This window comes from Pseudochaenichthys georgianus, chromosome 12 (genome assembly GCF_902827115.2).
Source record: "Pseudochaenichthys georgianus chromosome 12, fPseGeo1.2, whole genome shotgun sequence".
NCBI lineage: Eukaryota > Metazoa > Chordata > Actinopteri > Perciformes > Channichthyidae > Pseudochaenichthys > Pseudochaenichthys georgianus.
Window position 1 is genome coordinate 10324196 of NC_047514.1, and position 24541 is coordinate 10348736.

The following is a 24541-nucleotide window of genomic DNA, read 5'->3' on the forward strand; positions in this document are numbered from 1 at the left end:
CTTCCTTGACACACAAGCTACTAAGGATGCAGTGATACAGGCTGGTACTACCATCTTCCAGTACATTTACCATGCACCAGGTAATGCTTTGGGTGAAATTCGACACAACATGTTCTCACGGAAGGCAGCGGCAGGGCTGATCAAACCAGAAACTCTACCTCCAACAGAGGGTGCAGCTGCACAGCATTCTCTCCGTGCCTACCTACAAACCCAGGACTGGATCCTTCTGCAGAGTATGTCTCTGAACCCCAGTGACTATGGATGGACATTAGGTGTACATGGCTATGAGCCAGTCCCAACACTAGACCCCATGGCTACTGAGGAGCTACTGCATTTCACCAGCTGCAACTGTAACGGAGATTGCAGCAACCGGCGGTGCAGCTGCAAGAGGAATGGCGTTAAGTGCATCTCAGCATGTGGAGTCTGAAAAGGAATTTCATGCAAGAATTGTGGTCATGATGGTGGTAAGTCTGGAGAAGACTCAGAGATTGACTCCTGAAAATTTTAGATTTTTCGAAAATCGGTATTCGGTACCTCAACTTTGAGCAGTTGTTACGAAAAAACATACAGGATTTGAACTTCAACTTTTAATACATCTTACTACACACCTTTACAAACACATTAGTGAAGAAATTGATTGGTAAGGATTTAGTTTGCAGATTTTCATATATTTCCCTTACTACAAGGAGGTATTATTTATTGCAGGACAACTATATTATATTGCTATGTTTTTGAATGGTTGTGTGTGTCCATTACATTAGACATTGTTTTTATAATGTAATATATTCATTAGTGAGCCAACCTAGTGCAAAATGTTTAGGGCAGCAGAGCAGTGTGATGGAGTCAGGGTGTGCCTGAGAGCGGCTGCTTCAATGCATTAGTTTGTTCCTGCGAGCACATGATCCATGCAGAACTTGAGGAGCACTGATTCCATTACATAATGCCCCGCAAACTCAATGTGTGTGTGCTCTTTGTGGGCATATCAGTGTGCCAGTCCGTATCACTTTCACTCTTCCTCTAATGATTATTGGGAATTAACAGCACTCATATACTGATTTCTCTAATGACCAGTGATGTGTCGACTGCATCATTAGTGCTAGTGCTATATACTCTATATAGGTCAATTATTGGGCTGTAACTCTCTATGTATTTGTGCCAAACCATATTAGTACAGGGGTCATGGTCTGATGCAAACTGCCAAGTGTTCACAAGCATGAGTTTCAGCCGGAAAAATGTACGCCGTTAGCTACATGTGCTAAGATAAGACAAGTTGATTACAACATTTCCAATGTCCGAAATGCTACCGTTTTTTGTCCTTAGCAGAATACAATTGCTGTCTGATTAATTTTTTCTTCTAGATGTAGTCTCATCAGAGGCACTGAGATTGGAAATGAAACTCAACATCCACATTGATCTGCGACCAACTGCTGTCCAGTTAAGAGTAAGCCAAAGCACTCCAACATTCCTTTTTAGCAGGTGATCTGTGCAGCAAGTTGGATTTGTCATCGCAAACCAGGGCATGCCCTTGTCCATCTCCTCATCCCTTCATCATCCTGCCACTAGCAGTGTCACACCTTAATCACCATGGTTGCATCAGTCACTTCAGATCGCCTGCTGACTGACCCCAGGGTCTCAATAAACTTTACCAAAAGATTTACAGCTTTTACCCGTACCTCTGTGTGCCAGGGCTTTACACTGGGCAGCCTTGCTAACAATAGTGATGGATGATCTGACTAACAGCTAGAGGCTGGCAGATGAGCTGTGACACTAAGGGTCTCACAACTGCACATTCATCTAGTCGGCCATCGGCAGAATGACTCTGACCATGTCAACTGTAGCTGGTGTTGCAAAACAATGTATGTAGATTCAATGCAAAAGTGGAAAATGTGTAATGACACCAACCTAACACAACAATATGATTTAGCCAACCTATGGGTTGAGATCAAAATCAGGCAAGTCCCACACTGTAAACATGATTCCAAGGTAGGAATGGGACTCGAGTCATTGTGACTTTGAGTTCTATTCACGGAGAATAAACGACTTGGGCCTCAACTTCGAAGTCTAAGGCTTGTGACTTGAGATATGATTTTCAGGATTACTTCTCTGTGTTCATTTTATGTTCAGTTTAAGTTTGAAAAATGGTTCAACATGGTCAAAGTGGGCATAACAAGCGCCTTTGTAACATTACCCAGTATGAAAGTGTACAATGGAAATGGCATTGTCCTAATTGGATGAATACCCTGTTAGTCATTTGAAGACAAATGTCTGAGGGCTGACGTTGGCTATACATTAAGTTTTCAAGTTCTGAACAAAATCACTTTTTTGATGTTGAGTGCCCGCCAAGGAATGCTTATCTAAAATCACTTTGATCTCCAAATGAAATATGTGACTGACTCGAGTCCTAGATAAGCCCTCAAGAGAGGTCTGATAAGTATCAACCATGGTGCTTCTATTCTGGAATTGTCCCATGTTGTTCGAGCAGGTACGTATCCGCTATCCGGGGCAACATCAGATACAGTATCAGAGAGGTGCTGAGCCCACAGTAGTGATGTGTCGATAGGTGGGTTGCTCTAGTCTCAGATGCAATGTAATCCAAGGCTGGCAGGTAAATATAGCCTGTGGCGGCTTCGGGCTGGGCTGAGTGCTGTTTCGCTCGGCTCGACCTTGGCTCATCCAGCCCTCCCGTTCCTCAAAGTGGATACAAATGCACGAGGACACTATTACACTACCTTGTGCTGTAGTCCACCAAAAAACATGCCTCTCTAAAAACAGCTTCAAGTATTGTTTCCATGTAAGACCTTTCACCTCTCACATTTCGCAAACTATCCTTTTTTAATAAATATGACTAAAATAAACCTTGAATGAGCCGATCCCTTGAATAGCCGATCCCGTTTTAAAGCTCAGCCCACCTTAAGTTAGGCTGGATGCTGCTAGCACTGAATGCTACTGGCGCTATCACCCTTGATAACAGTGATATGTATTGTTTGTTTTCATATTGCATTAATGATATTAGATTTTTCATCACTGAGTGGATACATTGATCTAGATCAATGGATCATTACAAGACTTTAACATAGGCTAATATGTAAGCCTAATGTCTAAGTATGTTTCTGTGAACTTTCTCCCTCCTAGTGGTACACAATGGATGAATATAGTTTATAACAAGAATACCGAAAAGTGAGCACAATATAAAAAAAGAATGAATACCGGTATATTCATACAATCCAATGCACAACTATCTGCACAAATACAGAGGCTCACCCAATGCAAACAAAATGACATATCAGATACATAAGTCCTTTGGATTCTGGGTCCTTATGAGCCCCACTCTCATGGGAACAAATAAACAAACTCCACTACCTCCCTCTTCCCCCTCAAATACAGAGTGAATCAAAGTATTATTTTCATAAACCCGTCTTTCGGAGAATCTGGGACAGCGTACAATACTGTATTTAAAAATGGAAGGCTTGCTAACCATTTGAAATGGTAAGATACTTGGTTTCAAGAGAAAAGGTCTCAAACACAGAAGCTGAGTAGAACGTGAAAGACGTCTTTAATCACTTCTGCTCTGTAAAGCCAAAAAAGCTGATACATAGAAAATACATTCCTCATGGCTTATTGCATTTTAAAATGATCTGACCTGAAGCTAATCAATGTAAATTAAAACGTTTTGAGTGGTCATAGGAGTACTGCATGTCAAAGTTGTGTGTTTCAGTGTATAACTGGACTGTTTTTGAATCATTGGGTTCGACTGCAAAAACTAAAATACCTAAAGGATATAACGATTTTAACCAAATGCGGATCAACCACAATTTCCAAAGATAGGCATTACTCAAAAGTATTTCTGTTGCTATTGTTCCATGAGTTGTTATGTGCAAGGACAAAAGTGGGCAGCGATGCAAAGACAAAGGAAGAGAGATAGAACAGGGTTTTGGCTAACTAGTGTGGGGTATCCATAAGGTTACATAAAAGTGGATGAGATACCCTGCCTGAAGCCCTGCTATTTCACTCACAGTATGTGCACATGTGAAGCACACACAATGCATTAGCCAATCTTTGAATCCATTGTAATAAGTGCAGTGCTGGAGGAAACAGGATCGTGTGCTGGCCCAAGGAAGCTGAGGTACTACAATAATGCCCCTTTCACACCAACGCGGTTCCAGGGCCGGTTCGGTGCTGGAGCTTGAAAAGCACAGTTTTTTCCTGTTCACACCGCAGCGGAGCCACCTCTAAGCTCCGGAATCCGGTTATTTCAAGCACCAAAAAGTTGTCGGTCTATAAAGCAAGCACCGCATACGTCACGCTTACGTCGGAGGCGGGGGCATCAGTTTTAATGTTATACCATAGTAATTAATGCTGCAAAGCTGGGTATTTTGAGCTTGGCGCATGCAGAGGCTAACAACAGCTAGCTCTAAAGCCATCGACCAAAACAAGTAGCGCTTCAATACAATCGGTCATTGTTGTTGTTGTTGTCGATGTGAGGGGTTTCCGCACGGTTTGGCTTTATGAAGCAGGCACGCAAACGGTTACGTCATGACGCAAACGATGACGCAGCACCAGTCGGGCTCAGAGCGGTGTGAACAGAGCGGGAGCTGAACCGAAGAAGAGGTTCCGAACCAAGCGGCAAACTCTGGGGAACAGCCGGGATGCCAATATGGAAGTGCCACACACTGCAGTTCATACATGGGCCGCTAGGGACTGGCTGCAGAAAGGAGCAATTTCCATAGACCCCCATGTTAAAATGCCAAACTTTACAGCAGAAAAAAACATGTTTCTACCCATGGATGCAATAAATATTATTATCGATATAGTTAGATTCCACCTTCATGATTATGAATCTGTGAGTGAATTGTTTTCTAACACGACCCTTTTATTTATATTAGGTCTTAACGTTTTTGCATAAATTAGGGCGTGGTCACTTTGATGGACACGTACATGCCTCACTGTCAGCTAACAGCAACTTGTCCACTCTGCTAGGCTACAACCATAGAAGCTACAACATTAGTTAGTCACAGTACTGTACTTGACCCTTTAGCTTTAGCCGTCTTCGTGGTGATTGTGCCTTTTAGGGAATATTGTTACAAATACCAGACAATTAAAATGTCGTGCTGTGCGCTTGAATGTACTAACAGAACTTCCAAGAAGTCTAAAATGATAATATTATACATGTTAACCCTGTTCGCAGGTGTTTGTGTGTTTGTGTGCTTGGTAGCTTAGCTTGTTACTTATTAGCCAGCTAAGGACGTAACCCTTTATGCATACATTACATATACATTTTAGTTTATGATTCAGCCTTGGGTGAGACTTTTATAGTGTATGGCTATGACGCCCATAATGCTAAACGGGAGCAAATGTTAATAGGGGACCCAATTATCCCAGTGGTGGCCGCCGGAGCTGCAGGGGGCTAGCTCCAGCCGGCGTCCCGGAGCTAGCCCACTGCGGCTCCGTTAGGTCCGGGATGTGGAGTCCGTCGTTATAACTGGAGATCAAGGAATGCAGCGAAACGCAGACTTGGTTCGCCTGCTGTAGTATTAGCTAAATAAATTATGTTGAACAAGGCTTATTAAGCAGAACATCGCCACAATTGTTCTGCTATGTATCGGTACTTCTTTTCTTAACGTGTGAATAACAAGCATTAAGAATAACAGATAGTCTCATTTGATTATGAATGTAACGTTTATATAGGGGAACTACACTGTTAGCAGTAACTTGGTATGCATGTATTTCATGTTAGCTTAGCTTCTTAGCCTGAGCTAGCTCTGTTTACTTCCAGTTCGGAGGCAGCAGGTCCCGCCTCGGCTCCGCCTCTTTGCCCTTATTTGGAGCAGGCGGGATTAGACTCTGACGTCGCTGTCAAGCCGTTAGTGGCCGACTCCGCCTACTAAGGGCTTCTCGGCAACTCTGCAGAATTCTATGGGTGACGTCACGGACACTACGTCCATTTATATATACAGTCTATGTTCCGAACCAGAAAAGCTCTAGCACTGAGCTAGAACGGGAAAAGCCTTGGAGTGAAAGGGGCATAAAAGGTTTCATGTCCTAGATTACTCCATCTCATTGTTAAAACCCCCAAAAGAAACCTTGAAGATGACCAAAGAAGTGTGTTCTTCTTTCATTCCCATTATTACATTCTTATTATGTGTTATCACCGTCCGGTTTAATCTCAGCCATACTATTATTTGCCCTATTTCCCTATGGAAATGTGATACACTAATGAGGTTGCATTCATAGTAGAAATGTCAAAGATTTAGGTAGCATCGTTTGGTTTTTTGCCTGAACCAACCACCTAATGTTACCAACTGCAGTTCATATCATGTGTCGCTGATTATTGTTAATTCCGTGAGTAACTTGATAATAAGTAAACATTTAATTTGCTTGTGGTCTGGTTTAAGTGCTCTCTGCCAGCTGGTGTCTGTGTTCGGCCAAAGATCATTTAGGAGGAAAGAAGCATCACTCTGTTTCACTTTAATGAAACCACATGTGGTTTTGAAGTCGCGATGACTCCAAGAGTGTGACACTTCTCCCTAGCTGATAGCATCACATTGAATTCAGAAGCTTCATTCATTAGTAAACCACCTAGATTAATGCTAATCAAATGATTGGTTGTGTGTAAGGGCCAATAGTATTTGAATAGAAAAGTATTACAAAAAAAAGGTGTATGTTAGTAGTGTCCAGCTGTTTTTAAATGTAGCATTAACATTTAATCTTAACATTGGTAAATATAAGTTGTACTCTGCATTATCAGCACCAGATGTTTGGGACTCAGATCGAGTTCAAGGCCAATAAAACTTGATCTGTACATCGTTAATTAATGACAACATAAATCAATAGCAGTTATTGGACTGTTGTGACTAGTGACTGGAAACCATACACCAGTGATCAATTATGTTTTGTCAGAAAGGGATCTGCTCACAAGTATATGTACTGTTATCTTGCCATTTCCAATAACGTCTTAACCATGCTCAGATTGGATTGCTTAATTTTCCACATATGAGTGAGAAAAGACAGAAAATATTGATGAACTACACAAAGGTTGATGATCTATTTCAAACCATTGACTCTGCAGAGGTCTCAGAGGGCCCCTGCACTTTCTTTGCAGATTCTCTAACTGCATTACTCTCCAGTCCATCCAGAGTTATGATAGAATCTCTGTTGGCACTGTAGTAGATGACCTTTGTGAAAGGGAAGGAGTAGGGAAGAGCGATGCCATGCTGCCGAGTTTGATTTACATCGAATGGAGCTAATTAACATCCCCAGAACATTAAGACCTGCATGAGCCTCTCTGTCTCTTTGACTCACTTCCTGGCTGCCTCTGGGTTCATAGCAACAATCAGCTGAAAGAAATAAAAGACAGACGTGGAGAGAGATACAAAAAAAACAAAGAAGGGTTGATGATTGAGGTGGAAGTGATGGAGAAAGGCCAGAGAGAAGCAGTGAAGCAGAAATGGGTTTATTTTTTATTTCAAATTCTTCCTTATAGCATCAAATGTGCTGTAAGCTGTGATATCCTGTCGACAACTAAACGATACGACATCGCTCCTCAAAGATTTTCTTCCATTTCTCATTGAGTATAACGCTGATACTAATAAAAGAGAGTTCTTTCTGATATATAATTGGAAATCTAATTATAACTTTAGGAGCAAAGTAGGAGCACATGTCTTTTGCCTCTATCATGACCTTTGTTTTTGAGTCATTATATCAGTGAAGCTAAAGCAGCTCTTTACAAAGAAGCCAGTTGAACCAAATGGCCATTAATGAAATCTTAAACATACTTGATTGATTTTTAAAAGTGAAAATAACTAAGGTAGCGAACCTTAAGTGGATGGCTAGTAGGGGTGTAACGGTTCACAAACATTTCGGTTCGGTACGTACCTCGGTTTTTTTGGTCACGGTTCGGTTCGGTACAGCAGAATTTTTTTTCACAAAACAAAACGTATATATATATATATTTTTTTATTATTATTAAACTGTGAATAATGTATTCACTCAAATAAATACAAAATATAATAAAATAAACATTAAGGTGCAGCATTTCGATGAACTGAAATAATCTGTATTTGAACTTTACTGTACTAGTACTCACAAAACATAAACTATTAGTTTTGGGTTTTTAATTATTATTAAACTGTGAATATTCACTCAAATAAATACAAAATATAATCAAATGAACATTAAGGTGCAGCATTTCGATGAACTGAAATTATCTGTATTTGAACTGTACTGTACTAGTCCCTAAGCAGCCAGTTTGACATTAGGACTTGCTTGTCATTGTATTTTCATGTTGTTTAAAGAAAAATGAACTTTTCCACATTGCTTGCCGAAAGGGCAGATCTGCTGGCACTAGCAATGTCTCCTGCTGTGGAGAACACCCTCTCGCTAGGGACAGAGGTAGCAGATACAGCCAGGTAGTGCTTTGCTAACATGGCAACAAAAGGATATTTTGCGTTTGTAATAGCTTTGGCTCGGTCTGAACTTTTTGCGAGTGGTGGAGGCTTAAATGCTAGTGGGAGTTGGGTTTGCACTTCAGTCTTTTTTCTTTTGGTACCGGTGATATTCACGTTCGGGTGATGCCTTTTCAAGAGTGTGCAAGTTTGATGTATTGCCAGCCGCGTAACCAATTTTAGTTGAACAATGCCGACAAACAGCTTTGGTTTGGTCCAGCTGTCTTTGTCCGTCATCCTTGTACGTAACTGCGAAACCAAAATGTTCCCAAACCGGAGACTTCAATGATGCTGGAGGACTTTCGAGCTCAACTTGATCTGCGTTCGCCATTAATTTTCGACAGTTCCTCAAATTACTGACTAAATTTGAACGCATCCCTCTGACCAGCTCTCATAGCATGCCCTCTCATCCAATGAAATGACTTTCTCGCTCTATGACGCGATGAGCCCAATGTGAGGAAATTACTCTGAATGCTGCGACGCAGCACCTGAGATTACTTCCAAGAAGTTGTTCACGTTCTCAATTATTTACGTTTAACGTTATATTCGTTCGGTACACTTCGGTAGATTAGATTAGATTACTTTATTGTCATTACAAAAATGCAAGCACAGTGTAACGAAATTTAAGGATGGTCTAACCAGATCGCAAAACAGTCAGTTACATACACATTTATCAGAAGTATATACCAAAAAAGAATGATACAAAAATAAAGGTAAATAGATGGGAAATGTATAAATAGGAATAAATACACAGATAATAATAAATAAATACAGTGAATACAGAATTGCGCTTCAGCACAGCACACGACAACAACTAGGCAGTATGGGACAGCGTGGGGTTCATTGTCAGCAGTCTGACTGCTGAAGGGAAGAAGCTGTGCGTAGTCCTGTTGGTTCTACCCGGGAGGCTGCGGTAGCGTGTCCCAGAGCGGGTGCCACGTAGGGGGACAAACAGTGTATGGTTGGGGTGGGAAGAGTCTCTGATGATGTTTCGTGCCCTTCGCAGGCACCGCTTTTCATAGACTGAGGCTATGGAGGGGAGTGGCATCTTGATGATGCGTTGTGCGATCTTCACCACCCTCTGCAGTGATTTCTTGTCCTTGACCGTGCAGTTACCGTACCATACAGATATGCAGGTAGAGAGGATGCTCGCGATGGTGCAACGGTAGAAGTTTATTAGCACCTGGGAGGATAGGCGGAGTTTTGCCAGTTTCCTCAGGAAGAAGATGCGCTTGTGAGCCTTCTTGACTAGGGCTGAGGTGTTGGTGGTCCAGGAGAGGTCCTCCGAGATGTGGACTCCCAGGAACTTGAAGCTGGTGACCCGCTCAACCTCTTCTCCACTAAGATGGACTGGGGAGTGCGTGCCGTCTTTGTTCCTTCTGAAGTCCACAATGACCTCTTTCGTCTTCTTGGTGTTGAGAGCCAGGTTGTTGTTAGCGCACCACTCTGCCAGATGCTCAACCTCTTCCCTGTATGCCGTCTCGTCATTGTTGCTGACAAGCCCGACCACTGTAGTGTCGTCTGCAAACTTAACGATGGTGTTTGAGCCATGTACAGGTTTGCAGTCATGTGTGAAGAGGGAATATAGGAGGGGACTTAACACACAGCCCTGTGGGAGACCAGTGCTAAGGATGAGATTCGAGGATGTGAGCTTGCCTATTCTAACATGCTGGGGTCTGTTTGTGAGAAAGTCCAGTATCCAGTTGCAGAGGGAGGGGTCGATGCCAAGGTCACTGAGCTTGGTAATCAGTTTTGAAGGAATGATGGTGTTGAATGCCGAGCTAAAGTCAATGAACAGGAATCGTACGTATGTGTTGCTCTGATCCAAATGGTAGAGGGCAGGGTGTAGTGCTGTGGAGATGGCGTCATCCGTACTCCTGTTCCGACGATAGGCAAACTGGTAGGGGTCAAGTGTGGGTGGGAGGCATGATTTAAGCCGAGCCAGGACCAGCCTCTCGAAACACTTCATGATGGTCGATGTAAGTGCCACGGGTCGGTAGTCATTAAGGATTGTTGGAGAGGCGTGCTTGGGAACAGGCACAATGGAGGTGTATTTGAAGCACGTGGGGACTTTTCCTTGGGCCAAGGACAGGTTAAAGATGTCAGTCAGGACCCTGGTCAGCTGCTCAGCACAAGAGCTGAGTACACGTCCGGGGATGCCATCGGGGCCAGCGGCCTTACGTGTGTTTGTCCTGCTCAGTTCAGCATGCACATCTGTGGTGGAGAGTGTGAGGGGCAGATGGTCTGCAGGGAGAGTGGCCCTAGTGGCTACCTCATGATTGACCCTGTCAAAACGAGCATACAAATAATTAAGCTCATCTGGAAGAGAGGGGTCAGTGGACGGGGGGGAGGCCCGGGTGGGTTTGAAGTCTGTGATGGTCTGTAACCCCTGCCACATGCGTCGGGGGTCAGAGGTGTTAAAGTGCTCCTCAATCTTTAGCTTGTGGCAGTGCTTCGCCCTTTTGATGCCCCGTTTCAGCTCAGCCCTGGCTAGACGGTAGTCCTGCGCGTCTCCTGACCTGAAGGCGGTGTCACGTGCCTTCAGCAGTTGGAGGACCTGCCCATCCATCCATGGCTTCTGATTAGGGAATATTTTGATCTGTTTGGTGGTGGTGGCATCACTGATGTAGGTGTTGATACAATCCAAAACAGAAGAGGTGTATGCGTCAATGTCTACTTGGGAATCCATAGTGGTAGTTAAAGCGAAGTTGTTCCAGTTGGTTATGTGAAGCTGATGCTGTAAATTGGACTCTGCTCCCTCGGGCCAGACTTTCACTGTCTTGACCGAGGGCTTGACTCGTCTGATAAGGGGGTGGTATTTGGGTAGAAGGAACAGTGAAATATGGTCTGACTGACCCAGATGGGGGAGAGGGAGGGCCTTATATGCATCTTTGATATTAGTATATACATGATCCAGGGTCTTATCTCCTCTTGTGGGGCATGTGACATGTTGGTGGAATTTGGGGAGAACAGTCTTTAGGTTGGAGTGATTGAAATCTCCAGCAATGATGAAGACAGACTCCGGGTGTAATGTCTGTTGTGTGCTAATGGCTGCATGCAGTTCCTTCATAGCTAGCTTAGCATTAGCATCGGGTGGTATATAGGCTGCAATTGTAATGATGGAAGTGAATTCTCTGGGCAGATAAAAGGGTCTGGATTTAACCATGAGAAATTCTATGTCGGCAGAACAGTGCCTGGTAATGGTGCTGTTGTCTGTACACCAGGAGTTGTTGACATAAATGCACAGTCCTCCTCCGCGCATCTTACCACAGTCAGCTGTTCTGTCCGAACGGGTGCAGTGAAGGCCTAGTAACGCGATCGCGCTATCAGGAACGCCCTCATGTAGCCATGACTCTGTGAAGATCAGAATGTTTGTGTCCGTAATCCGTTTATTGTTTATAATCCACAGTCGTAGATAGTCCATTTTGTTCACCAGAGACCGCACATTTGCAAGGAGAAGGCTGGGGAGAGGGGCGCGGTGCGGAGCCTGGGTTAGCTTCTCACGAGCGCCTCCTCTACAGCCTCGCTTTTGCCTGCGATCTCTTCGCCGTCTACGGAGCCTCCTTGTCCGGGGAGGCAATGTAAACAAACCCGGTGAACCCGTTGCTAGCCTGATGATGTCGTCGGGAGCGTTAATGGGGATATCCAGTGGTCCGACATGTAACCCAATGTCCAGAAGGTCTTGTCTGCTGTACAGTGGGTTAGAACAGATGTTCTGGACGAACAGAGTAAAGATAAGTGTGCAAATAATAACTAATTTGCCGAAACTGGCGAGACCAAAAGCCGCAGCATATACATGCGCCGCCATACCGGTAATTGTAGAGTACACATGTGTACCGAACCGAAGGGCACGTACCGAATAATTTCGGTACGGGTACGTGTACCGTTACACCCCTAATGGCTAGCTAAGTGCGGTGAAATTAGGTAAGCACTAAAACTGGCCTTCAAAACTGTATCTGTATCGACTGAAGAGCACTTAGCAACTTAACTTTTGATTTGGCCAGTAAGAAAGACTAAAACATCCACAAAGCTGTATCATACCATCAGTTGAAGTTACATTATTTTTCTACCCTGTTAGTGTATTCAATAATTGTATTAAAGGCAGGTCTCAGTGGATTTGAAAGAGGATGGGTTTCAGAATGAAAGTAATCAGAATCAAAATGCCTGTTTCCGGCTGCTCTCTTACTTATGGCGCGTTTCCACTACAGCGCGGAGCCCCGTGTAAGAGGGCTGTGACGTCAGCGGCCCGCTTTTGGTTGCGTTTCAACTTGGCCTAGTACCGGCTAGCGCAGGGGTGGGGAACCTCCGGCCCCCGGGTCGTATACAGCCCGCGAGACCATTTGGTACGGCCCTCGAGGTAATTTATAAACACACGCAAAAAAGAAAAAAATTAAAGAAATCTAGACCGCAAAAAAAGAAAAAAAGCGAGTGCCTGTGTTTCTGGCCAAGGTCAGGGTCCTTGAACACAACACGAGCCTAACGTGTCATCACGTGGTATATGTCTCGTCTGACAGGGGTGTAGCGGTGTAGTGCTGACGGAGAGCACCAGAACACCGCTCCGGCACTAACAAAAATTGCAGTAGCCTACCCATAAGGAGCCGTACACATGCCGCAGTTTTTGCGTGGCTGTCTTTAGTTGAAAGCCCAGTGGCGATCTGTTCATCTGTCATACTGATCATACAGTCAATAACTTTGTTGTTATTAGCATCTGGTTAGCTAGCTATGCTAACGAATATAAGAAGCTTTTTCTCCAACCAGTGAGGAAAAGGCACATCTTTATATGATCATTATAGTTATTATAAAAAAATAAGATAATAAAGTAAACAGGTATAAAATACTATATGACAGTAAAAAAAAGTTGTTATTAATAAACAAGAATACAGTTTGAAAGGGGAGTAATTTGTAAAATGTCCATAAAGAAAAATAAATCTGCTTACAGTTGTGTTTCATATGGGTGTTGAGAGATGTATCCATAGATCTCCTAATGTTGCTGTCAGTGCACCAGATTGATGCTTTTAACTTCAACATTTAAAAAAAAATCTTCCCGGGGGAGCATGCCCCCCGGTCCCCCCTGGAGGTTAGGTCCCCCCCACTTACATCATGTCCACATGGATAGGAAACTAAATACATTTGCACACATCTTGTGTCCATATCTTTCTGTTTTGGTGTTCATGCCACAACCGTGCACGTGCATGCATGCGCGAGTCATGGTAAGATATCTGGATTAAGAGGTTGCTTTGTCTTTGCACAGCATGAAAGAAAGGCCAAATTAATGGGCTGTGATTTTAGTTTTTTTTAAGCAGAGGTCAATAATTTGTATGGCCCTCGGAGGATGTTGAAAAAATTGAAATGGCCCTTGAGAGGAAAAAGGTTCCCCACCCCTGGGCTAGCGGGTCCTAATTCACAGTTTTTCTGGCCCCATAAAATCGGGGTTCTAGGGCCAGGAACAACCAGGCTGTGACGTCACTCTCGACTGCTGATTGGTCAGAGAGAATCGTCGTTGCGGGACAACTCGCAATATGAAAGTATTTCAGGAGGCCTCTACACTGATGTGCGGAAGCGGTTACTCGAGGACTGTCTTGCAGTGTAGGGAAAAACTGAAAAAGATGAAGAGTGAGTATCGTGTAGTGAAGGACAACAACAACACGAGCCGATCGCTCCACCTACACTGCGTTACTATAGATACTACCCCAGTTCCTAAACTGTAATGGAGACGCGCCATAAAGTGAGCCAGTCCTAACGAGCGAGCCAGTCCTAACGAAGTGAGCCAGTCCTAACGAGCGAGGCCGTGTAGTGGAAACGCGTCATTAGTGACATTGATGCTAGAATCCGGCATTAGGTAACCTTTCTAATTGCCCACAATAGATAAATACAAACAACATTTAATAAAAAGGAAACTGCTCATTTCTGTCACTTTACAAATATATATGCTCAGGCAATATACATTTTCATACCGCCCAACCACAGTTTGGGTTTTGTAGCGTCTATCGCTCATTAATTGATAGTATGTTTTTGGTACACAAGCCTGCTTGTTATAAGGGAATTTCAAAATGAACAACATTCCCACAAGTATTGCCTAACTGCCTGAATTGAAATCTTGCTTGGTTAACCATATCTTGGTGTGCCTCCGCCCATTACCACAATGCAGAGCCTGTCTGGTCATTGTCTCTTTTGTTTCTCATTCTTAATGCTTTAAACACACACATACACGCACCTCACGCATCACAGAGTGAATATAAAAATACCTGTCTATTATCTGTTGCCACCAACTCCATGTCGATATGTGCACACAGAAATACTGCAGGAGGAACAGAATGCAATTGAGAGCTGACATTTCATTGAACACAGCCTGTAAATGGCATACTGCTGTAAACTCCACTCAGGGATACAATTCATAAAAGTAATTTTTTAATCCAGTCAACAAGTGCCTTTCGTGATAGACTATGTATCATCATAGTGCCGCCAAGCATGAATTCGGGGCAGCAGAACCCCAATAAAATCCACACATAAAGGCAGCGCCAGAGCGGGAGAGTGCAGGGGAGAGAAGTGAGACAGAAGGCTGAATGAGAGACCTCTTGCCTACAGGATGTACTCTGCGTGCCTGGTTTGTGACAACACATTTAAATATGAATCCTCTTCCCAACAAATATGTATAGCTCGCAAAACATCATAGAATGAAACACAACATGTAGCACAAACACGCCCCCCAAAATAAATAAAAATGTGTTGCATCTATTATGAGGGGTGTACCTCCATCTTCCCCCTCCATTTTACATTTTCCCCAATGAAAGAAATCTGTAAAACGGGGAAAGACACCACATCTAATACAGCTTTGTGTGTAGAGCGTGCAGAGCATGTCAATCGTGACAGGATTATATGTATTCAAACGCATGTAAAGGCAGCATACTGAACTTGCATTGCATTAATATGAATGAACTGCACCCATGTAAGGCTGAGATTCCCCCCAAAAAGCATCTGAAGGGAAACTGACATCACCTGTTATCTAACCTACAGCCAATATTGGTCCCATCTCTAACGGCACACAATCAGCCTCCTTTTCCTTCCCCTATAGCTTCATATCTGACTGACAAGCACAACCTGTACCAGAGCATATGTGCTTGACTGGTTAGCCTACACACACACACACACACACACACACACACACACACACACACACACACACACACACACACACACACACACACACACACACACACACACACACACACACACACACACACACACACACACACACACACACACACACACACACACACACACACGCGCACACACACACACACACACACACACACACACACACCAGATGAGGCCGCAGGACCAACTGAGTAGTTAAACATGTGTAATTGCATCCTCACTAATGATGCACAAATGATCCCTGGAGAGATAAGAGAAAGGCAGGTAGAGGGGGATAGATGGATGTAAGGTACACCGTCATCTCCCCTGTGTCAGATACAGCCAGTCATACCTTGCGCCTGCGGTCCCTGGAGCGGTTCCTCTTTTTGATCTTTTCCTCCTCCTTCTCCCGCTGCTCCTGGGCGGCGGCCTCGGCGAGGTCCTTGGTCTTACGGAGCTGCTTGGCGGCTTGCGCCATGGTGCCGCTGCTACTGCTGCTGCCTCTGCCTCTGCTGCTGCTGCTGCTGCTGCTGCTGCTGCTGCTACTGCTGCTCTAGTCGGCGTCGCTCCAGCCCTCCTCTCGTTTGCACCACCTCCAGTCGTGCCGGTTTCCTCTTCCTGTGTCCCTCTGTCCCCAGAGCCCTGTCACTCACTACCTCCTCTCGGGTGGCCACCACGACATGTGTGCGAATAAGGCAGGCAGTGAAGGCGTCTGCGTCCCGGTAGCGGTGTGTGTGGGGATGACGCTACGGCAGCCACAAGACAGCCTCCAGCAGCCACAAAGAAAGATGCTAGTGGTGCTGATGCTGCTGCCTGTGCCGCGGCTGCTACTCATCCATACAGCTTGCACTGCGCTGAATCGCCTCCCCTCCCCCTTCCTTCTCTCCTACCTTCTCTCCTACCTTCTCTCTCTTCTCTCTCCCCCTGCTTGCACAGACCAGTCACGCAGACCGCGGTGGGGATCCTGCTGCAGAGCTCCCTCTTTTTATCTGTCAAATGTCCTCCTCTTCCTGCTGCTCTAGCTCTTTCTCCAGTTTTATTCTCGGCTCAACGCTTCTCTTTCACAAATGCTGTTGCTGCCTCTTGCATAAGTGGGGTACAAAGGATGAAGGAGCCAAAGCTGAGCAATGCCTTCAAATTGTATATTTCCGCACGTCTTTGCTCTCCCTTACCGTGCCTTCTCCGTGGCACCTCCCACCTGGAAACAGATGGAGAATAAGAAGAGCATTAAGAGAGATGAAAGCGTGGAGAACAGAATTTGATTTTTAATTGAATATACAGTATCTGAGTGCTTGGCTTTCTTTAGCATTATTGTTTGCACAGATTAGTTACTTTTTGACTATGAAAGGTTAAGGTAAGGTGGCAAGGAAACAAGGTGCCATATATTTAACATCTACACTAGCCAAGTTTCCGCAGGTAGTGTCAGAAGCAGACAGAGGGAAAGACATCAACAACATGAATGCTTCATTAAAAGCTGCATGTCCTCTCCCCCCCTCCACTTACCCTCTTCCCATCACAAGGCGAGGTCATGTATGGGTCTTTGATGTCGCAATTCAGTAGCAGATGAGGAAACAACACCATGAACAGACAATATGTTTCAAAGGCAGAAAACTACGACTGGTTTATGTTTTGATGTCCGTAAGACATTTCTGTAATCTCAATATTCTTATGTATTTCAGCAAAATCAATAACTTAACATTATTTTAATTAATCTTTGAAATGACACAAAAAGACCACTGCAAAACAAAATATATGTTTCACTCCTCTTGAGACTTTCACTTGTTATCCTGATCATTTCAGTTTCAATGTACTGACTTTAAATGATATGTTGTTAGGTTGTAACTTGACAAAACTAATTACACACAACAGACAATCAGTATAACAATAGTGCATGACTCATCTCTTTTGTCATTTCAACAGAAATCATTTGATTACAGTATTATGATGTATTTGCTCTCTGTAGACAATATCAGAGAGAAGATGCACTGACATCAAACTCTATCTCCTTCTCGCCACTCCAACAGAATCCTTCTGCCGAATGATAATGCAATGTAACATGCAGCAACACCTTCAACAAAGCCAGCATGTGAACAGAAAAGGAATGCATACATTCTAAATTCATAGATGTCATCTATTCACAGATAAACCCCAGAGCCATTCCATAATTTCTAGCCAAAAGGCATGACATGTAGATCAATACTGTGGGAATATGTAAACATTCATAATTGGATATACTCCTCTAACAATCTGAGTGTTCACTGAGGACATGTTGCCAACAATGTAACCCTTACTTAGAGTGTTTCTGTGCCTCTGTACAATTATGTGTTTGTTTGTGGTTTAACGCTTCTTCACTGTGCAGTCATTTGAGTGGCAGGTTTGTATTTTCTCGTGCATGATGCTAATGGATATTTTAAGCTGGAGGTAAATTCAACAAAATAAATGCCATAGCCTCCTCAGCACTCTAGGTTTGCTTGAGCTGAAAGGTCTGGTGGAAGAACAAACAATGTAACCATATGGGATTGTTTCAAATCCCACATAAAAATGACCCTCAAGGAGATGCATGCGTATATTCAAGGTTATGGGCACATCATACAGACCACATAGGTAAAGGGTTTCAGTGCACCAGATTGATGTCACCCTTGGCCAGGTTTATTGTTTAATGTGTCAACTAGTCTTTGGAAGGCACATTTTTTGTATTACCTGTCACTTAGACACTTAAATGAATAAACGATAATAAAAGGATCAGTCCAGTATGGATGTCCATGTGCTGCCATTATCAGTCTCACCTTTTTAGAGAACAGAGGTCATGCGTCTCTGTTGTTTTCTAGATGCTGTATTATTATAATATAGAATATCTCAATTACACAACCTAACCTGAACCCCTCAAACATTTATTTTGAGGGCTTCCTGGTGGGGAACCTCCGGCCTCCGGGCCGTATACGGACCGCGAGACCATTTGGTACGGCCCTCAATGTCATTTATAAACACACGCAAAAAAGAAAAAAATTAAATAAATCTAGACCGCAAATTAATTAAACAAGCGAGTGCCTGTTTTTCCTGGCCACGGTCAAGGTCCTTGAACAAAACACGAGCCTAACGTGTCATCACGTGGTATATGTCTCATCTGACATGGGTGTAGTGCTGACAGAGAGCACAAGAACGGCGCTCTGGCACTTCAGAAATTGCAGTACCCATAAGGAGCCGTACACATGCCGCAGTTTTTGCGTGGCTGTGTCTTTAGTTGAAAGCCCAATGGCGATCTGTTCATCTGTCATACTGATCATACAGTCAATCCCTTTGTTGTTATTAGCATCTGGTTAGCTAGCTATGCTAACAAATATAAGAAGCTTTTACAACCTGTGAGGTAAAGGCACATCTTTATATGATCATTACAGTACATACAACATACTATATAACAGTACAAAAAAAGTTGTTATTAATAAACAAGAATACAGTTTGAAAGGGGAGTGATTTGTAAAATATCCATAAAGAAAAATAAATCTGCTTACAGTTCTGTTTCATATGGGTGTTGAGAGATGTATAGATCTCCTAATGTTGCTCTCAAAGTGTACACATCTTGTGTCCATAATCCATATATTTCTGTTTTGGTGGTCACGCCACAACCGTGCACGTGCATGCATGCGCGAGTCATGGTAAAATATCTGGATTAAGAGGCTGCTTTGTCTTTGCAGAGCATGAAAGAAAGGCAAAATGAATGGGCTGTGATTTTAGTATTTTTAAGCAGAGGTCAATAATTGGTACGGTCCGCGGAGGATGTTGAAATGGCCCTTGAGAGGAAAAAGGTTCCCCACCCCTGCTTTATACCCAGGGCCGTCCCTCCCTACAGGCCGATCATGCAGGCTGCATGGGGCCTCACATTATTATTAGTAGAAGTAGTTTATTTGCATTAATTATATTTTAATCTTTTTGAGGCTAGTATTTGGCAGGAAATGCAGACGTATTCACCTGTAAACGCATACTGAACGACATACATGCACATTTACCATTTACCTCACTGCATAAAAAAGTAACTGGGTTGATAATAATAATAAACAGGAATTATATTTGCAAAGTACTTTGTTTCCAAAAAAATAGTTTTCACTCCTGTCGGTTGGGGGGGGGCCTCATCTCGCAATGTCGCTTGGGGCCCCAAGTTGGCCAGGGACGGCCCTGTTTATACCCACAAGCAGTGTGCGAAATACCCGTCAATAATCGGGGGGGGGGGGTCCCCATCTCCCGTTTATTGCGCAATATACCGGTCGAAGATAGATTTCTCAATATGCAGTAGGCCTATACAATATGTCATGGATGCAAGCAAAGACAATCAGTAGTCTATAGCAGCGTTTCTCAACCGGGGCGCCGTCTGGCGTCTTCAGGGGTGCCGTCAAATAATTCTGACGTTCATATGAATGAATGAATAAGCGACCGTTAAAGAGCCGTCTGTTTTCGATTCTATGCGAGGAAATGCTTTTGCCAGCCAAAAATAGAAGATACTTGTGAATAAATGTTTTGAATTATGAATAGGCTACTGGACATAGTAAGCTTAAAAACATTTAAGTGACCATTGCAAGTGACAAATAAATATTATAATTTGAGACCCCCCTCAAATGTTGCTGTTGAGGCTTTCAGGGGGGCTCAGGTGTTAACCCGGACCCCCCCCCCCCCGTATTTTAGCTAGCTACCAACTAATATCGTCGGACTGATTATTTGTTTGCCTGAGGCATTTCAACTATCTTTAGCTATCATGTTTTATCATTACTATAAATGTATTTTAAAAACTCCACATATAGGAAAAGCGTATTATTGGAGCTTGACTTGGGCTATACTGTATGTTCTTGCATAAAATAATGGAGCTCAAAACGCTTGGAAGTTAGCAATTAGCGTGCTCTCCTACATAGCTAGACCTCGGTCCTTGCTAACAACTTGCTAGAAACTCAAGCTACTGCTAGCTACCTAGCTTGTGTTAACGTTTTTGGCTAACATTAGAAGACATGGCGGGGTCAGTTATGCTTGACTCTAACAAACAATGTTAACAATGGGTAACAACAATTCATCACTTTGTTTCTAGGTGGTTATAAAGTTTAATGTTTTTTTTCTAAGTAGCTAGCTAAAAATGAAGGTGACGCAAGCCAACGTTTTTAAGCTAGCTAACTTCCCTTTAGATAACATATTGACAGTGATAACGAGTTAATTAATAACTTGCTTACCACAATATCTGTCCATACTTTTGGTCGTTTGATTATATAATTCAAATCATTTAAAGATAATTCTGAGCCCGACGAATGTATTTATTCATTAGAAATGATAGACTACAGTCCCATACATACCTGTGGAGGTGTCAGAGAAGACCAGAATGATAGCCAGCCAGAAGAACCATTATAATGAGTGGCCTATTAATAATGGTATTATTATAATATTATTCATAGTTACTGATCGAGAAGATGATGGCTGTTACCATATAACATTGTATAATATTAATAAAAAGATTAAAGAAGTTCACATCAAAATGTTACCTAATCCAAATCCAACCAATCTATTTTTTTGTCAGATTCTTATATGATTGATTTTATGTAGCCTAATGTTCCCAATAGTTGAACGACATATTGTACACATTTATTTTAACAATCTATAATTTGATTTGCTAAATGATGAGATATTGAAGTGGTGAAGCTAGAAAATTGTATGATGAAATCTTTGGAGAAGATGATGTGTACACTAATAATTTGTAAATGCATGATATATATTCACCCCTATATTATGTTTTATTACAATTATAACATTTTGAATTATTCAAATTCTTGCTTTTGAGTTGAGTACATGTCTGAAATGTTTATTCATAATTTAAATAAAGATTTATTTTTAAATGATGAGTTAGAGGAGCAGATGGTGCTGGGATCTATAATTGATGAAAGCAATGACGATAGCTGGTTCTGGGTCAGGTCTGATTCCACCTGCTCCTCAGCCAGATTGTGGCTTGTTATATATGGAAAAAGATGAAGCAGCAAAAATGAGTATTACAAAAAGACATTTAGTCATATTATTTGTATTTGGAAATACTGTACACCTTCATGGATTGACGTAATTAGATTTATCTCAATATATACCCACTTTATTGCTGTACTCCTCTCCTACTCGACCGCAGAAAAGTGGAATATTTGTCAAAAGGATAATCTTTTTGTCTTTAAAAATGTCTGCTGTGTCAGCCACTCTAATTTCTTTTGGAAGAGTGTTACATATTTGATAAGCCAAATAGATAGAGGCACTAAAAAAAAATTCATGGGGGCTTTTTTGGAATATTTAGCTTGCTACAGAGGACTTACAAGGTTGTTGCGTGACAATGACTAAACAAGTTAACTAAGTAAAATGACTGGGCAGTAGTGTGGTTGCTAGAGTAGTACAATATGTAGTAATCTCACTCTCTAATTTGATTCGCAACAGGAACGTTGTGGAATAGCAAACAACATGTGGTATAGCATGATAGTGTAATATGTATTGCCAGGCTGTCACACTCTACATTTATAGTAGATTAAACTGTTTGGATGGTGATTCATGATTTTTCTACGGTGTGGAGATTTACAAGTACATCCCTGCCATTTAAAGCCTCAAACTATTGAGCTTCTCATGTCCACTGTGTTATGGCACCATCAGGTGGTAGCTGGTTCGTATTACTGCTAATGGAAATGTTTCTGTACAGTACGTCCCTTGCTACAGACAGTATTGCATTTTGATTGTTGGAGATGTTTCCCTTTGTGTTTGGCCTGATAATCATATTTGTATTTTTTTCATTGTCAGTGAAGACACCATTGCGTGGGTATGTTCCGGCTTAATACACTGTGATTCCAACAAAATCCAAATGTTGTCTTTATTGTCAGTCATGCTGTAGATTATTACATGCGTCTTTCATGTGGTTAATATCGGCTCCTTATATCTGCCCTTCATAGTTATTGTTGCAAAAATATCATTACATTATACGAATATGGTCTTTTAATGTCCCTGACCTATGTTTTGCGCAGTCTTCCAAGACTGTCAGGGGACACCTTACTTCTTCCTTCCGTCTGTCTGTACCTGTGTACTCTCATGTTCCGAATAATCCAGCTTCCCCTACATTTCTTTTTGGTGTCTATCTATGCCGGGATCCTGAGTCGAGGTTAACCCTGTTGCTGTGGTCGTGTGTCCTGGATCCTCTATCCTGAGTCCTGTATTTGAGTCCTGGACTTCGAGTCGTGGCTGAACCTGTCTCTGCGGTCCTGCCTGACTCTCACCATACTACTTCCCTGATGGCTCCCATAGGATTTTTGACATCCTCGTGGATTCATCTTCTTATTATAGACACATGCATTTCCAAACATTTGGTCTACCTATGTTGTAAATGTATTATCTTTTCGATTTACACACGACATCTATTGCACGTCTGTCCGTCTTGGGAGAGGCTCCTCTGTTGCTCTCCCTGAGGTTTCTTCAATTTTCCCCTTTAAACTGTGTGTTTTTTCCTTCTTTGGAAGTTTTTCCTTGTACGATGTGAGGGTCTAAGGACAGAGGGTGTCGTATTGTCATACTGATATTTTGTACAAACTGTGAGGTCCACTGAGACAAATGTAACATTTGTGATATTGGGCTATATAAATAAACATTGATTGATTGATTGAATAAAATGTAAAAGTCGATGAGCTACGGTAAATTGGCTTAGCAGTGACACAGAATCAAATGAGCCAATGTGCTTGAAATACAGAACCTATAGCTGCTGGCCTTGATTCACAACAGTGAGTCACATGAACCTCTGATTTGGTTAACTACTGTAACTTTAGGACAACATAAGTGTCAATCAAAAGAGAATAGCATGTCCTCCAAGTTGGGTCACATGCCATCTGGACTAACTCCAAAAAAGAATGGCTACCCAATGGTTTTTGCCCTTGACAATGATTCACACATCCTGGGACTGGGCCAGTACTGCTGTGTCCAAACTAAACCCTATAGCCATCTCTGAAACTGAAAGACAGGATGTGAGTGCTAAACAAGAAATATAGGACATTGAGTGAAATACACTTGAGGAAAATACTATCTTCAATAATAGTTAGATCACATGGAGTCAACAGACAAAACATTGGATGTAGAGGTACCATGAAGAGTGGAAGAGGATCCGGATGTCTTCGCATAAATGTTTACAAGCAGCCAAACCTTAAGAATTTGGTTGGAAGTTGAGGATTAGATTTTTTGAACAGGTATTGTTACATCGAGGAATGACAGTGAATCTCTCTTTGTATAAGAGTTTGATCTTATTTATACATTTATTGGGAGAGGGTAAAAAAGGAAAAATGGAAATTGTGAATTTTGACAGATCCGAACCACATCAGAGCTCTTGTGTTAATAGGACATCAAATGATTAAATGAACTGATTACCCCACCTACCTGCCTTGGACCAATAGACCAAATGACTTAAGGTTGTGAACTATGGAAGAAAAACCATAAATCCAGAGGGACATTTATTTAGAAAGATGGTCTTTGGTGTCTATATACGCCGGGATCCGGAGTCATGGATGATCCTGCGGTCCTGTGTCCTGGATCGCGAGCCCTGGATCGCGAGTCGTGGCTGTGGTCCTGGATCATCGGTCCTGGATGGATATCCTCGTGGATTCATCTTCCTATTATACACACATGCATTTCCAAACATTTGGACTACCTATGTTGCAAATGTATTATCTTTTCAATTTACACACGGCATCTATTGCACGTCTGTCCGTCCTGGGAGAGGGATCCCTCCTCTGTTGCTCTCCCTGAGGTTTCTCCCATGTTCCCTTTAAACTGTGGGTTTTCTTCGGAAGTTTTTCCTTGTACGATGTGAGGGTCTAAGGACAGAGGGTGTCGTATTGTCATACTGATATTCTGTACACACTGTGAAGACCACTGAGACAAATGTAACATTTGTGATATTGGGCTTTATAAATAAACATTGATTGATTGATTGATTG

The 24541-nt window shown here is 42.6% G+C and overlaps 1 protein-coding gene across 6 annotated transcripts in view; it reads right to left on the bottom strand.

Annotated features, from left to right (window-relative positions):
* The window catches only part of ank1b (ankyrin 1, erythrocytic b), a 97340-nt gene extending 80593 nt beyond the window's left edge, over positions 1-16747 (bottom strand). For all 6 annotated transcript variants that reach the window (XM_071204974.1, XM_034095707.2, XM_034095709.2 and 3 more), the window contains exon 1: positions 15928-16747. In XM_071204974.1, coding sequence (XP_071061075.1) covers positions 15928-16053 — 126 coding nt within the window. In that variant the 5' untranslated portion in view covers positions 16054-16747. The remainder of the gene's footprint in view (positions 1-15927) is intronic.
* Positions 16748-24541: the final 7794 nt, after the last annotated feature.